Source organism: Eutrigla gurnardus (genome assembly GCF_963514095.1).
Source record: "Eutrigla gurnardus genome assembly, chromosome: 19".
NCBI classification, from domain to species: domain Eukaryota; kingdom Metazoa; phylum Chordata; class Actinopteri; order Perciformes; family Triglidae; genus Eutrigla; species Eutrigla gurnardus.
In genome coordinates this window covers 14,498,051-14,512,070 of record NC_139930.1, presented here as the reverse complement: position 1 = coordinate 14,512,070, position 14,020 = coordinate 14,498,051, and the positions used below count along the sequence as shown (strand labels likewise).

At 42.1% G+C, this 14,020-nt stretch overlaps 1 protein-coding gene across 1 annotated transcript in view; it reads right to left on the bottom strand.

The window, feature by feature from the left end:
• Window positions 1-1,086: 1,086 nt before the first annotated feature.
• Window positions 1,087-14,020, bottom strand: part of nsmfa (NMDA receptor synaptonuclear signaling and neuronal migration factor a) — a 32,893-nt gene continuing 19,959 nt past the window's right edge. Inside the window, exons 7-15 of the mRNA XM_084034569.1 lie at window positions 13,361-13,450; window positions 10,129-10,259; window positions 9,372-9,455; window positions 9,168-9,201; window positions 8,299-8,369; window positions 8,037-8,116; window positions 7,284-7,386; window positions 3,637-3,712; window positions 1,087-2,858 (exon numbers count right to left, since the gene is read on the bottom strand). Of these exons, the coding sequence (XP_083890695.1) occupies window positions 2,761-2,858; window positions 3,637-3,712; window positions 7,284-7,386; window positions 8,037-8,116; window positions 8,299-8,369; window positions 9,168-9,201; window positions 9,372-9,455; window positions 10,129-10,259; window positions 13,361-13,450 (767 nt within the window). The 3' untranslated portion in view covers window positions 1,087-2,760. The remainder of the gene's footprint in view (window positions 2,859-3,636; window positions 3,713-7,283; window positions 7,387-8,036; window positions 8,117-8,298; window positions 8,370-9,167; window positions 9,202-9,371; window positions 9,456-10,128; window positions 10,260-13,360; window positions 13,451-14,020) is intronic.

Genomic DNA, 14,020 nt, shown 5'->3' with positions numbered 1-14,020 from the left:
GACTCAAGCGGAGAGAGCACTTGTCTGTGCCAGACAAACTGAAGGCCAGCACTGCAATGTCAGAGAGAGGGCAGAAAGCAAATAAAAGCCAGAGTAGCTGCTATTAGAGCGATAGAGAGCACTCCAGTGATACCGGTTGACTCTGAAACCTGCACACAACGCTCCAAATATTAACACATCCACACAAATAGTGACAAATGGAAGAGTATTTACCGTACGCAGGTGAAGAGTGTCTGTTTGGATACGTGGTTTGCTAGGCTGGAACCTCTGAGATCTATTTATTTTAGTTCTTCCTTCTACACTTTTCTGCCAATCGATGTGAACACTCAATGACTGGTTTAAAACCACCCTCAGCAGCACGATTCACTGACATTCAGGGGCCCTTGTCTCTGTGGGGACGCGGCTGTGATTGGCTGAGCAGCGAGCCGTGGCGTGACTTAGCAAAGTCTCCTTGGACTGGTGCCACGTTTGTAAAATTTCAACTCGCATATCAGCGTTTTGAAAAGTACGGACTCATAAAAACTGCGATTGCATTCTTTATTTCCGAGGGTGATGCTTTAATGCAATTCTGCCTTCATCAGAGCCTTTTTGTGGAAACATCCACCGTGAGTGACGATGCATCTTCGTGTCTGTCCGTGGTTGACTCCGCATTCTGGCCGCATGCTGAAGGACCTCTCGAGGTTGCCGTGGCTCACACTTTCTCAAACCAGCTTTAATCGCCTGTTTTATATCGCCATTGACTTCCTGCTGCCTCCTCACTCTGGTTGGTAGTGGCCTCTAGCGATAACACAGCTAAATGCATCACTGATCCCGACCCACACAGACACAGTAGGGGGGGGGGGACACAGTTTACTCACTTTTATGCTTTTGGACGGTGTCTTTGGCTAACAGAACTACCAGCACACACATTGCTGTACATCGCTGCCACTCAGCTCATGCGTTTCATACAACAACTACAAGCTGATTGTTTGCAGACCTCGCTGCTTGTTTTTCAGTGTGAATGAGGTGTGTTTCACGAAGCCCATTTGTGGGTTATTTTTCATTGACGGAGATCTGCACTCTACTGCAGGCACCTTTTCTAATTCAGTCCTGCAGAACCCAGCACTTCCTACACTTCCTAACTCGATAGTATGCTCGGTAAAGGTCCCAAGCCAAGACTGACATAACCCTGATGACATCACCAGAGAGAGAGCGAGAGAGCACCCTTGTTTCAGAGTGCCGTCCAGCACTAGGCTCAGCGCTGGTCTCCACATTTGACCGTCCTTAATCTACGTGAGACGGCTGAGGTCACTCAGGTGGCGCGACGGTCTCGGACCCAGACACGCACTCAGCGCATATTTCTGGCCTTTTTAACTAGCTGGCAGGGCCGGCAGATGGCTGTTAACAGCTTAACTCCTTGGCAGATCTGTTTAGTTCAGAGGACCCGGGTCCTCAGACTGGAGCGCAGCCCAGCGAAGTGAGAGGTGGCGGAAGCTCGCTTTGGCTGCCATTAAGAGAAGCCAAGAGTGTTTGGCAGATAGCGTGAGCAGCTGGCGGCGTTGACAGGGGCCGACTAAGTGGCCTGAACCTTCTGCAGAAGAGCAGAAGGGCTCAATAGGGCAACTCCTACACTACGGTGGCAGAAAGCACTTGGATGGCTGTTACATCCCTCTTGACATCATGAATCATGCTAGACTGTCTTCATGTGTGTGTGTGTGTGTGTGTGTGGCAGAGAGAGAGAGAAGGGGGGTGATGAAGGTGATGAACAATTATTTTTGCTTTTAACAGAGGAGCAGAAAGATAATACACACAACACATCGGCATGTTTTCTTTTTTCTTTTTTTTTGACATGGAAAACACATCCAAACACACTCGCACGTAAAGTTAGCACTTTTTCTTTCTTTTTCTTTTCTTTTCTTTTCTTTTTTTTACCAAAAGATGAAGCTCAATTCCTCAAACCAAAGATACATTTCTAGAGAGATAATACATTCATTCCAAGCGATGGCGATGAAGATTACAATATCTTGATAGAATAGACAAACAGATTAATTACTTCATGGCTAAAACCTGAGTTATTCCAAAGGATTTCCATATGAAACTGCACAACAATGCACATCAAAAAGAAATGATGCATCATTATTCTCATATAGAGTATTATTTGCATGACTAAAGCTATGCTAATATATTCATGTTAATATATACACACACATAGACGTATGGATTATTTCTGTATGTATATTTATGTCTCTGGGGTCTGAGATCATCTGAGTGGTCCAGTCAAAAACACAGAACCACATTATGGTAGAATGGGTTTCAGCGATTTTCCTGAAGCACATCAGCCTCAAAAAATATGTCTTTGCAACAGTGGTGTGACCAAAGTGATATATTTTTTTTAACAGTTGAATTTTTGATCCTCCTTTTGCTTTCTAACTCAAGAGGCAAAGGGAGTTGGTGACGAAGACGTGGACAGTCCGGTTGTCTCTGCTTTTTCCTCATTTTGTTTTTTTTTTATATGCATTTTTTGGCCCTTTTTGTTGGTCGATGATCCTTACTCTGAAAATGAGGAGGAGCAGAGGCACGGCGTCATTTAGTGTGACTTCAGCCTCCTTGTCCCGTCTGTCCTTCTGCCACCTCTCCCAGTCCTCCCGGGGATGAAAGCAGGTGTGACCGTTTATATTGAGTTGACTGGTCAAGCACTACAGTTGAGCAATGTTCAGTCCTTGGATCAGTTTTTAACAGGTTCCTCGTGGCTCCGCTGCACCCATCATCTGCGTGTCTTCGTCACAAAAATTCCTCATAATCCAAGAGTTTGGAGTGCTGCCGCGTCTTCCAAAGCCGGTAGAGGCGGAAGTCGAAGTACATCTCAATCATCTCTTTGCCTTGTTAGGTAAATGAGACAGGAAACGTTTGAATCACCCATGAAGGACGCAGAATAAACACAATATAGCAAGAACACGATTTCAACTATAATCTTAAAATGTGAGTGCTTGAACATAACCATAAAAATCATCATGCTTCTGTTTCTGTGGATGTTGTATTGCATTAGCTGAATGAATTATTTGCAAATACAGTACATTGAATATCAACGTTTTGCAGTTTTCCAGACATACTTTAAGAGCACTTCACAAAAAAACATATTTTCGATGAGTTTTATAGACATAATTTGTAGAAGATAGGGTTGCTTTGTATCATGTATGGGACAAAAGTTTAGTGTGGTTTGATGTCATTGGGGGTGCGGAGGTTTGGACCTCTAATGGGCACCAAGAATACAGGAGGGTTCCTGTGGGGAAACTCTTAATGAAAATAAAGGGTTTAAGAAGAGGATATCTGTGTGTAATGGACAACGGTTATTGTTGTTCCTGGAACTGATAGCAGGCTTTTGTAATACTGACTTGTGAGCACTATACGTTACTTGCTCCTGCAGCTAGCGAGGAGAAGAGCAAAAAATAAAATGACTGCTTTCTTCTATGTGGTGGGTGACACGCTGTTAAAATGGAATATTTTTTTTTGAAAAAGGGGAACAGCTGTTTGAGCAAATTTCCAGATGTGGATGCAATCGGCAAGTGTTTGCCAGCATCATCATTCATACTTGCACGTGTGTGCATCACCGTGCACGCGTGTGATCAGCATGCTTGTGGTGTGTTTCCCCGTACTCACCTTGTGCCGACAGCTCCAGCGGTGACTCAAACTCGACAGAATAAGGCCTCATCAGATTCTTCAGTTTCTGGAACAGCTGTTGGGCCGAGATAAGAAAGCAATCACCAATTAATCCTACTGCATTCGGTCGCAGCGGGGGAGCCTTCATCTTCAGACACAACACACACAAGACCGCCGAAGGGACGTATGCACATTCTTCCTGAGCAGGAAGTGGAAGGAGTGTGTTCATTTTTTCCTTGTCTTTATATAACCTCCCTGCCTTTCCATAAAACGGCAGCAGAGCTTGTAAAAGGTTTAGAGCTGGACTCCAGTCCTTGTCATATTAATAGTGAAGAGTCCCATGTTCAGGAAATTAAAAAAAAGAAGATTAAAATCACAGTGAATGTATCTCCGGGGATTTGAGATGCCTGCTGATAGCCTGCATTAGCAGTCCTGCAAACGTTTTCTCGTACCACAGTATGAAATTTGACGTTGATTAGTTGCTCTGAAAATGAATGGATGACACACAAAGTCATTCATCAACCAGGAGTGAAGCAAATCTGTGAAGCATAAGGTTCCAGATTCTCAAAGGAAGATTTTTCTCAGTGTCATGGATCACATCTCTCATCTTTGTCTCCCATTCTTCTTCAGCAGTTCTGCTCCTCATCGAATTGAACATCCAGTGGTGTTTATTACAACTCCAGCCATATATGCTGGCTAACGTTAAACACTGCTGTGTCATCAGCGAAAAGGAAAACAATTATGGATTGATTAATAGTAAAAATAATTATGAATTGCAGCCCTAATTACATAATGACTGTTTTTTTTTTTCAGTCATCTCTTCTGCTTTTTCTCACTGGGGATTGAAGCTCATTGATTCCTGTCTAATTTAGTCATGAGGGATCCCGCTTACCCCCCCTGAGAAAATCAAAGCCCAAATGCTGCTTTTGTTTTTCACTTCATGATGTCGAAACGGAGGTGGAGAGAAGAAAAAGACGCTTTAATTCCTTGTGTTTGCGGGTCCTTTTGAGGAAGATAAAAGACGATGGCTCTCCGCCAGATGTGGAGGAGAGGTGGGGAGACGCAGGCAGCGTAGATCGTCTGCAGTGCAAACAGAGCTGGAGGCAAATGACAAACCTTAAATAATGTGTTGTAAGCCGAGTAGTTTCCTTTTTGTCCCGCATGGCTGCGCATTTCACATGAGTTATTACTGATGTTTCAGTAATCACAGAGCAAAAATACAGCACATTTGGAGTTCTATTACATTCATATCACTAGAACAACCCCAGAAAATAGTGGAGAATTATCATTAGAAAATCAGCTTTTATTGTGCTTAACATGCGAGACCCTAATGATATTTGCCGTGGTCTTATTAATCATTAGCTAACCATTGTGTTTTTACTTTGCAACAGAGAGCGGAGTGGTGGTTTTAATATTCCTCCCTGTTGAAATCCTCCCACTCTGTCATGGCTGCGCATCAATATTGATACATTTTAATGGACTACTTATTACAGATCAAGATTTAAGTTCCCTGCACATTATCATTATCATATGCAGCACGAGTGAGAGTGAGTGTGAATGTTAAACTGCTGTATTTGACTTGAGACACTTATATATGGTTTATATATGGTTATACATGGTTTTCTTTCAAATCTGCAGTCGGGAAGCTTTAGCTCAAAGTGTGCTTTGGTAACATCCCAGCTATTATTAATTAAAATCCTGTCACTGTTGTGTGTTTACAAGGTTTACGTTGAACACTGTCTGTCTGAACTGGGACCCAAGCTGACTCGGCCAACAGATGCATGCTGGGAGCGATGTGTTCTGGTGATGATATACTGTCTCTTGCTGGAGGTTATATGACTGTGGGTTTAGCCAGGCCCATCAGCATTGGTGGGGGAGACTGTTGTTTCAGGTACCAGTGAGTACCATGAAATAGGTTCCAGAAAGTCCACTTGGTAGATTTGAAGGCTGATTAGACAGCAAAACACATCACAGCGTTTTTTTAAATCTACCACGAGTCAGGATTTTAGAACTCTTGGAAAGTTATCAAAGTAGCATCTGACTGTCGCACCTTGTTGCATTGTGTTGGTTCAACTAACTCAGCCTCAGTTCTAATTAAGGAAACGCTACAGCAACAGTGTGCTTCCAACTTCGTGGCAGCATTTTGAGGAGTGCCCTTTCCCGTTTTAACATGTAAAGTGCCACAGTTGTACAAAGCCAGGTCCATAAAGAAGTAGTTCTCCCAGTTTTGTGTGAGAAACCCCAACAGCCAGGTTCCAAAATCTTGTGGAAAGCCTTTCTAGAAGAGTGGAAGTTGTTATAGCTGTATATAATACACTGCAAGTGTCTACATACTTTTGGCCATGCATTGTGCTTCCCAATGGAGAATAGATTTGCAAAAAAAAAAAAGTAAGTCACAGCTGGTAGAAAATATCACTTCGGGACTAAGCCCTGAAAAAAAGAGACAGAAACATCAATTTTGCTGTTTTGGATTTAAGCCTCGTCGATGCAGATGCATGTGTCTGAAACCGTCTGCAGGGTTGGAGATATCACTGATGTGCAGTCTATTCTGCAGACTGTCCATCGACCCTGGAGAGATCCACTTTATATAACAAAGCTTTTTGGCAGACATGACTGGAACAGGCAGTTAGGTCAGACAAACACCCCTGGCTGTGTTGTGCATGGGTGTGTGTGTCTGCCAGCTTGTTTGCGCGTGTTGTGATTTATTTTGTTTCCGAATGTGTGGTTATGTGTGTTTTTCTACGTTCAGGCTCATCATCAATCAGCACGTGTACTCTTCATCTATATCCAGTAACATCACACGGAGCGAGATGATAGTCACACATGTGTAGGAAGAGAGAGGGAGAAACTGAGACAGCCAGGAGGATAACATGGGGATGATCAGACTAGCAGACACAGTGGAAGTAAATCTGAAAGCAGAGGGCAGCAAACAGGGAACTCAGCAGGGAGGACAGAGAGGCAGCATGAGGAAGCGTTCCCTTAAATGATAAGAGACCGGGAGCAAAGTGACTATACACCTCGGACGTCTTCATTTATTCAATCAGTTTGTGGCACACATAACTCTTAAGTTTAGAGCGATGACTCAACAGAGAGCTCGTTATGAATGAATTTGAATTCTACTCTCGTGTGACGGCCGGCGACGGTCCCACCAGCGTAGGAAGTGATTCATAGTTCTGCAGCACATTTCACCGTATCTGTTGTACATTATCTGCCTGTATACTCCACAGCGACTGTGTTTACATTATTAATTCAATTTTGGGATATATTTGGGAAAACCTGCGATTTCTGTCGTGCTATTTTGATGGCCAAAATATATGCTTATGGTTCATTCATGCACTGATAAAAGGACCTTTAATATGCCTTTCTTTAACATCCATGGTAAAAACACAAGTCTCCATGTACAGCAGTATCTCCATAGACGTGCTATGTGGTTAAATGTTTGAGGAGTGCTGTGTCATAATCTGGACACTGGAGCAAACCAGTCCCTAATCCGGATAAAATCTTATGTCTAGCGAAATACCAAGCGTTGGCCTCTTTCCTGCTGATTTAATATGCACATTTTAATATGCACCCTGGCTGGAAACTTTAGTGAAAGCCTGATGTTTTGAGTTGTTTGTGTGCGTCTGTTTGCATCAGTGTCTGCATACCTTCTCTCCGTTGGGGTTGCCCAGGACGTAGCATCCCATTATGTGGATGAGGTTGGGTTCTGGGTTGACTTTACTCATGAAGCGACTAAGCCTCCTCCAGAACCTGAATAAAGACAAAGGCTACAGTTACATGGGCCCTTCATGAAATGAAGTACATAAAAAGGGAGCTCTCTTTTACACAGAAGCGACTGTTTTAACAGAATGTACTGATGGAACACAAGATAAGCTTTATGTTTTACATCTTTTAAAACAAGTATGCATCGCCTATTCAAAGAAGGTCACCCTGGGTGAGATGCATCACTCCAAAAAGTAGCAGATCGTGCTCATAAATGATGGCGTTGAATCATCACAGTGGCACATCTTTGATTTAATTCAAGTCGGAGAGCACTCACAGAAATGGTATTCATATTCTGCAAGCAGCGTAAAAAAAAGAGCATTTACATGACAAATCTGTCTCCGAATCGTCAATCCTTTGAATGGAAATGAAATGAAGATTTCTTTGGGAATGAGCCCGTTTCTTTTGGTCAGGATTTTTTTTTAACAAAAGGATTTTAATTTGACTGAACCCCTTCGTCTGATTATTTGCGGAATAAAAAGCCCAGACGAAAGTGCAGCAAAGGTATCTCAGTGATAAAAGATGTCCCTAATACTTCTCTTTTCACAGCCAGCTAATGGCTCTCAGTCATGTATTGTAAAGTATCATCACACGTCACATGCCATGTGAATTGTCATAATACAGAGATGGACACTTACTGGCTCATGTCCTCCTCCTTTTCCACCTTAGCAAAAGTGGCCACTTTATTCTTCAGTAAATACAGGTGACCGGGGCCTCCCTAAGAGACACACAAGGATACAACATGAGTATCACATCTGCTGATTGGCTCTTCTTAATGAATATCTTGAGAGATTAGATCCCAAATGAAGATACTTAACAGCTTAGAGAGATATGCAGCAAACACATAACCCCATTTTTATAGGAAATACACTGTATATATTCCGTCTGCCTGTTCCTCACCTGACAAAAGATGAGCATCCTCCAGAACTTGCTTCCTCTCCTGTAAGCTGTCAGCTTCTTCTCTATCTCCTCTGTGGGGGACGGAACAAGGGTTGGATTGATGTGAGTGACAGGGGCCGAGGACGTGGTTAGAGTGGGAGAAATGTGAAACGGTGAGCACAAAGGGATCCTCTGGGGGGGTGAGTTCAAGTGCAGGTGTAATAATAGACAGCAGAGACACTAGCGGAAGATGTAGTTTCAACGTGATTCAGCAGCGTGCGCTTGGAAATTTAGCGGCGGAAATAAAACGGGTCAATGAAAGAGGGTCAAATGGAAACCTGAAATCGATACGTGTGAATCATTCATTGACTCTTTTTCGCAAACGCTTTGTTCAATGCAGTGCTTGTTATTATCTTGAGACGCTCCGGGGGCTGTTTGCTGTCATTGCTTCTCTTTTGAGCAACGTAGAAACCACATTAAAGTAATTTTGCAGTATTGTAAGTAAATTAAAAGAGCGATTGAGTCACATCTAAGCTATCTTGTGAGAGGTTTGATTACAGGTAGTGTCTAGCCTGTAGCTATTTTTCTGACCTTTAACTCCCACAGTCTGAATCAGAGTTCAGACTCCACTCCTCAGGCTATCTGCTGCAGTCCAGGCTCAAGGCTAAAGGGGGGGCTTCTCTAGACAGGTTGTTCCTATTTTTAAGGCAACGTTTCTTAGTTGGACTCGTCACTTTCATATTTTATTATTTTTTTCTTCTGTTTTTATAGGTGAAGTGAATGGAGTATTTTGTTTACTGTATTTTTTTTGATTATATTTGTATTGTAATATCTAATTATCAAACAGGTGAAAAGTGCAGATATTAACATTAACAGGAATATTTACTCACCTAAAATATCATCAAAAGTTGCATGCTCATGGTCCTAAGGGAAAAAAGACATTCACATAAAACATAATGAATTGTAAAAGGCTTCAATTTATTAATACAATCTGCCTTCATCATAGAACATCCTTTAAAGGAACCACTTGTATGCTTAAAAGGATTTGAATCCACACGTGTCAATCGATGTTTGCCTTTGAGTGTTGGACTCACATAGAGGATGGGGATGATGGAGGGGTCATCCCTGCGAATTATAGTGGGAACATACTCTGCCTTTGGGACCTTAGAAGAGATCAGCTGAGGGAGGAACAGACGGAGAGGAATGATGGATGTGAGGGAAGCAAAGAGAAAATGGAGCAAGGTGGGGGGGGAAAGGCAGAGAACGGCAGCGTTTCAGAGAAATAAGAGGGAAGGGGGAAAGAGCAAACTCTCATCACACTCTCATGCCTGCAGGGGATGAACAGCTCTATATAATATTCACAGCGAGACAGAGAATACATTACACATTTAAGATGCAGCATCTGCATATGACTGTACCTTCCTGAGATTAGGCTCATTTTACCCTAGATCTGCCAAAGGTGTGTAATCCGAAAGTAACCGTTTCCTAAAACAACCATTTCTGTTCTGCACCATTTATAAGGGATCCTTTTTAGAGCCTACATTCTTAAAGGGGCGGTCATTATTTAAATTAAAGTTCACTCATCATCTGTGGCGATGGATGGAACTAACGTCTGCAAACCCCAGCTCAGGTTTGGAGACTACGTATTTTAGCAGCAATGGGGGGTACTGAGTTTTAAACACAAGAGCGTTTACAGGCAGGGTGGGTCTAAGGAAAGATGCTGAGTTGTATCGATGACAATGTAGGAAACAGCGGGGGCTGGATAGATTCAAAGTTAGGGATTATCTGCCTCAACTCCTTTGTTTTATTTAAATTCTAATATTAAATTGGTGAACAATAGAGATCTCTTACCATGATTTTGGGAGGTACAAAGTCGTCTCCTTCACAGGCCAGCCTCTCCAGCTCTCTCTCCTCCTCCCAGTCTATGTTGTCATCGAGCCCTCCTTCGTCCAAGGTCCCACAGGATGTCTGCAGGTCTCCACCTAGAAGAGACACGCCGGTGAGCAGAGAGGCTTGAGATAAAAGGGTGTGGGCAGCCGTGATGGATGGGAGGCAAGAAAAAATGGCGAGAGAAAATCTCGGAGCGAAGGATGTGTCCAGGGGAGTGGAGAGATGTGAGTGTGGAGGAGAGGAAACAGGATGGAGTTGTTAATGACGGTGGTGAGAAAAAATGACAGATGGAACGGCGATAAGAGAGACAGCTGGCAGAAGGAGAAGACGTGACAGATCATGAGTGTGGCAACACGAGTTGTGGCAGCAGCTTAACCAGAGTGCTCCATGATGTGTCATCATAATGTATATTCTATATTTTAATTTAATATGCTATAAAAAGTTTGACTAATAGTACGGACCAGTTACAACAAACTCCAATATGCTCGTTTCGTTAGCAGAATTAGGAAAAATAATGATTAAAATTAGTTTATTTCGGGTAAACCCCTTGAGATGTATCATCTCGTTTTCAAGGGGGTCCGAACATATAAGACAATCACTACATAATAACAGAGGAATGACAGAAAAAACTAAAAAATAATAATACATTCGAGCAAACAAAACAGAACAAAAAAAAAGGACAATATCAAAGAACTCATTAGAATAACACTGTAATATTAGTAATCTCATGGTTTGAGAAGAAACATTATTCTGTTTGAAATATTTTTAACTGATGATGCAGCAGAATTGCTAATTAGCATATTAGCTAGCATTCAAGTCAACTCAATGTTGTATAACCTTGGAATATGTATGAGCTGTGCAGGACTTGATTCCGGTCTCAAGACCAACGTTTTGGAGTTTTGCACTCGTCCTGGTCTCTGGCTCGTGGATAAATGGTTAACTGGTTCATGGGTTTGCATTTAGTCGTACAGAACGTTGCCTTACTCTACTTATGATGCATGAAAAAAAAAAAGCCCTCCTCTTTTTTACCAGTAGAAACCTGTAATATAGCATTTAAACACACCATTGCCTGTTGTTATGGTCTTGAACCCTGTTGACTCTGGACTGGTCTTGATTGTGTATCGTCTGCCTTTGGACTACCAAAACCATGTCCCGTTGTATACAGATTCATATGCATATATCTGTAGAGATGAGTTAATATTTGTCTGTTTTCTTGACAAACATAGCAAGAGACTGTCAGTATGTCTGTGATGCAGTTTTTACTTTACTTTTTATGTTTTTGGTGCCTGTTTGAATCATTGTTGGTGTCAGTGCTTTCATAGAAAAGTGTTATGTTGCTGATAACTGATATTTCTATTTGAGTGCTGATACATTTTATTGCAATGTTGCAATGTTGTTTAATTACAATGTGAGGTGAAGACATCTATGATTAATGTATGTATGCTTTTATTTGTTTTCTACCAATCTGTTGTAGTTGAAGAAGCTTAATATTATTATTGGCAAATATGTCATTATAGGATTTTTTTTTAAAACAACTGAAATATCTGTAGGTGTCAGCCTCAAAAAGCCATTTTCAGTCACATTGTAGTTCAATGATATCATCACTCTGTGAAGCAGAGAAAACCCGTAGGTGCCCAGGGTGAAATAGCAGTTTGAAAATAGAGGGTAAAGACGGAAAGAGAGTTTATGAAAAAGGAGGAAATGATGAGCAAGATTGAGGATTAATGTCACTCCTCCGAAGAACAATACCTTTCCCTCAGGAAAGAGGACGAACGAGGCATCAGCCACACCATTTATCTCTCATCACACTGTGAAACACTGAAGATGGAGGTGGAGAAAAAACACAAACCCACAGATAAACGCAGACCAACGGCACATGCAGACAGTGTGTGCTGTATTGACGAGCCTTTTAGAAAACACTCAGACACGCGCTCCTCGCCTTAACCTTTGTACCAGCTGACACACTCGGACTGAGACACACACACACACTCCATTTTGGAAGACATACTCACAGAGAGAGAGCGTCACAAAGTTGGAGAAAGAGCCACGGTCATAGGAGACAGATGGAGGGTCAGAGTCAACAGCAGAGACGGTCAGTTTGTACATGTGATGGTGTGTTTCGTGTGTTAGAAGTTCTTGATCTGCTAAAACCAGGAACTGTAAAACTGTTACGACACCACAGATCTACAGGACGTCATGCTGTCATATCGCAAGTCTTACACTCTAACTTTCAAGTCACTGAATCCCCATTGGAAACGCATGCAAGTCATATGAGGACGCCTTCAGTTGGCCATTTCTCAAAGAGGTTAAATTAGCAATATCATAATTGAAAAACATTTAATTACGCATTAAAAACGTACTGCTTTCAACTGTATCCGCGTATAAATATGAAAAGTAATAACTCATCATGAGAACGAGTTTGACTTTGCTGTCTGCGTGCAAAACTCTTGATTTTTATTTTATTTTAAAACACTTAAATAAAGTGCAAGTACCTCAGATTTGTACTTACAAGTGCACTTTGCATTCTCTTTGACTGGTTGACCTTCATTTAGGTGCTACAGATGATTTGGCCTCATTTAAGCGGTACTGTAAGTCGGCTCATTTATCAAAGTGCTGATTGCCAGGGCTTTTTTTTTTTTTGAGCTGCCAAATACCACTAAGTGGCTTTCAACCGCGTACGAGCCACCTGTGTATGGAAATGAATTAATGCCAAAAGTACTGAGTGAGCACAAAGCAAATTTAAGCTGTAATCAATCTACCAGTCAAGATGTGAGGGCGCAAAGGGTCAGACGCGTTATTTATACCTGCACACCTAGTACACTGTTCAAAAATATGTTCTCACACGTCTTACTGGTGCTGTTTTTCTTAATCTAGATTCGTAGAGCAAGAGGACACATCTTTGAAAGGCCGTTATTGTCATATTTAACTTACCTTTTTTTATGTTAAGTGGTTTTATTTAAAAGGTGAGGTCTTGGAGGTCCAGTTTTTTAATTGCACCATTTTCATCCGTGCACTGCAATAGTTAGAAACTGTGTGTGTCAGCGTGTGTGTATATATATATATGTGTGTGTGTGTGTGTGTGTGTGTGTGTGTGTGTGTGTGTGTGTGTGTGTGTGTGTGTGTGTGTGTGTGTGTGTGTGTGTGTGTGTGTGTGTGTGTGGGGATGCATGTGCGTGAGTCAGCGTGAACTCACTGTCTCTGGGTTCATGAGGAGAGTCAGTCTTGACAGGGGTCGGGTCACTCCAGGAACGGCTGAAACTCTTCGATCTACGCTCAGCGAATGCTAGTGCAGGCGGGGAGAGATAGTCACACACGTGCATGCCCCCACCCCCCCAACACACACACACATACATACACACACACACACACTTACAAGCCCGCAGGCTGGCTGTTCCCTCTACACACTTCCCACCGAATAACACACACAAGTGAAAAGCCGGATGCAGCTCACAAGTATAGTGTACATATGATGCCATCCCTCCTCCTGCACAAACGCACAAACAAATGCCTGCTTTTACAAACAAACGTCCACAAACTGTATGCGACAAAAGTCATATCATTATCAAGGATCCTGCTGCTCCTCATCAGACCGTCCCGTTTCACACTGAGTGCCGGTAAAATGTCGCCAAAAAAAAAAAAAAGTTTTCTTCTTCAACTTGTTCTTTTCAAGTAGAAATATTTTCAAGGTCAACTTTTTAGTGTTCTTTTTTGTGATGTAGACATTACACGGCTAGGAAATCACAAATACTCTGTGATCTTGACTAGAGATTTGAGAGATTGAATTTATGGCTTGTTGTTTTATAGCATTTTTTTATTCAGACAAGACTGCAGCATTGGGACTATATTCTGTGAC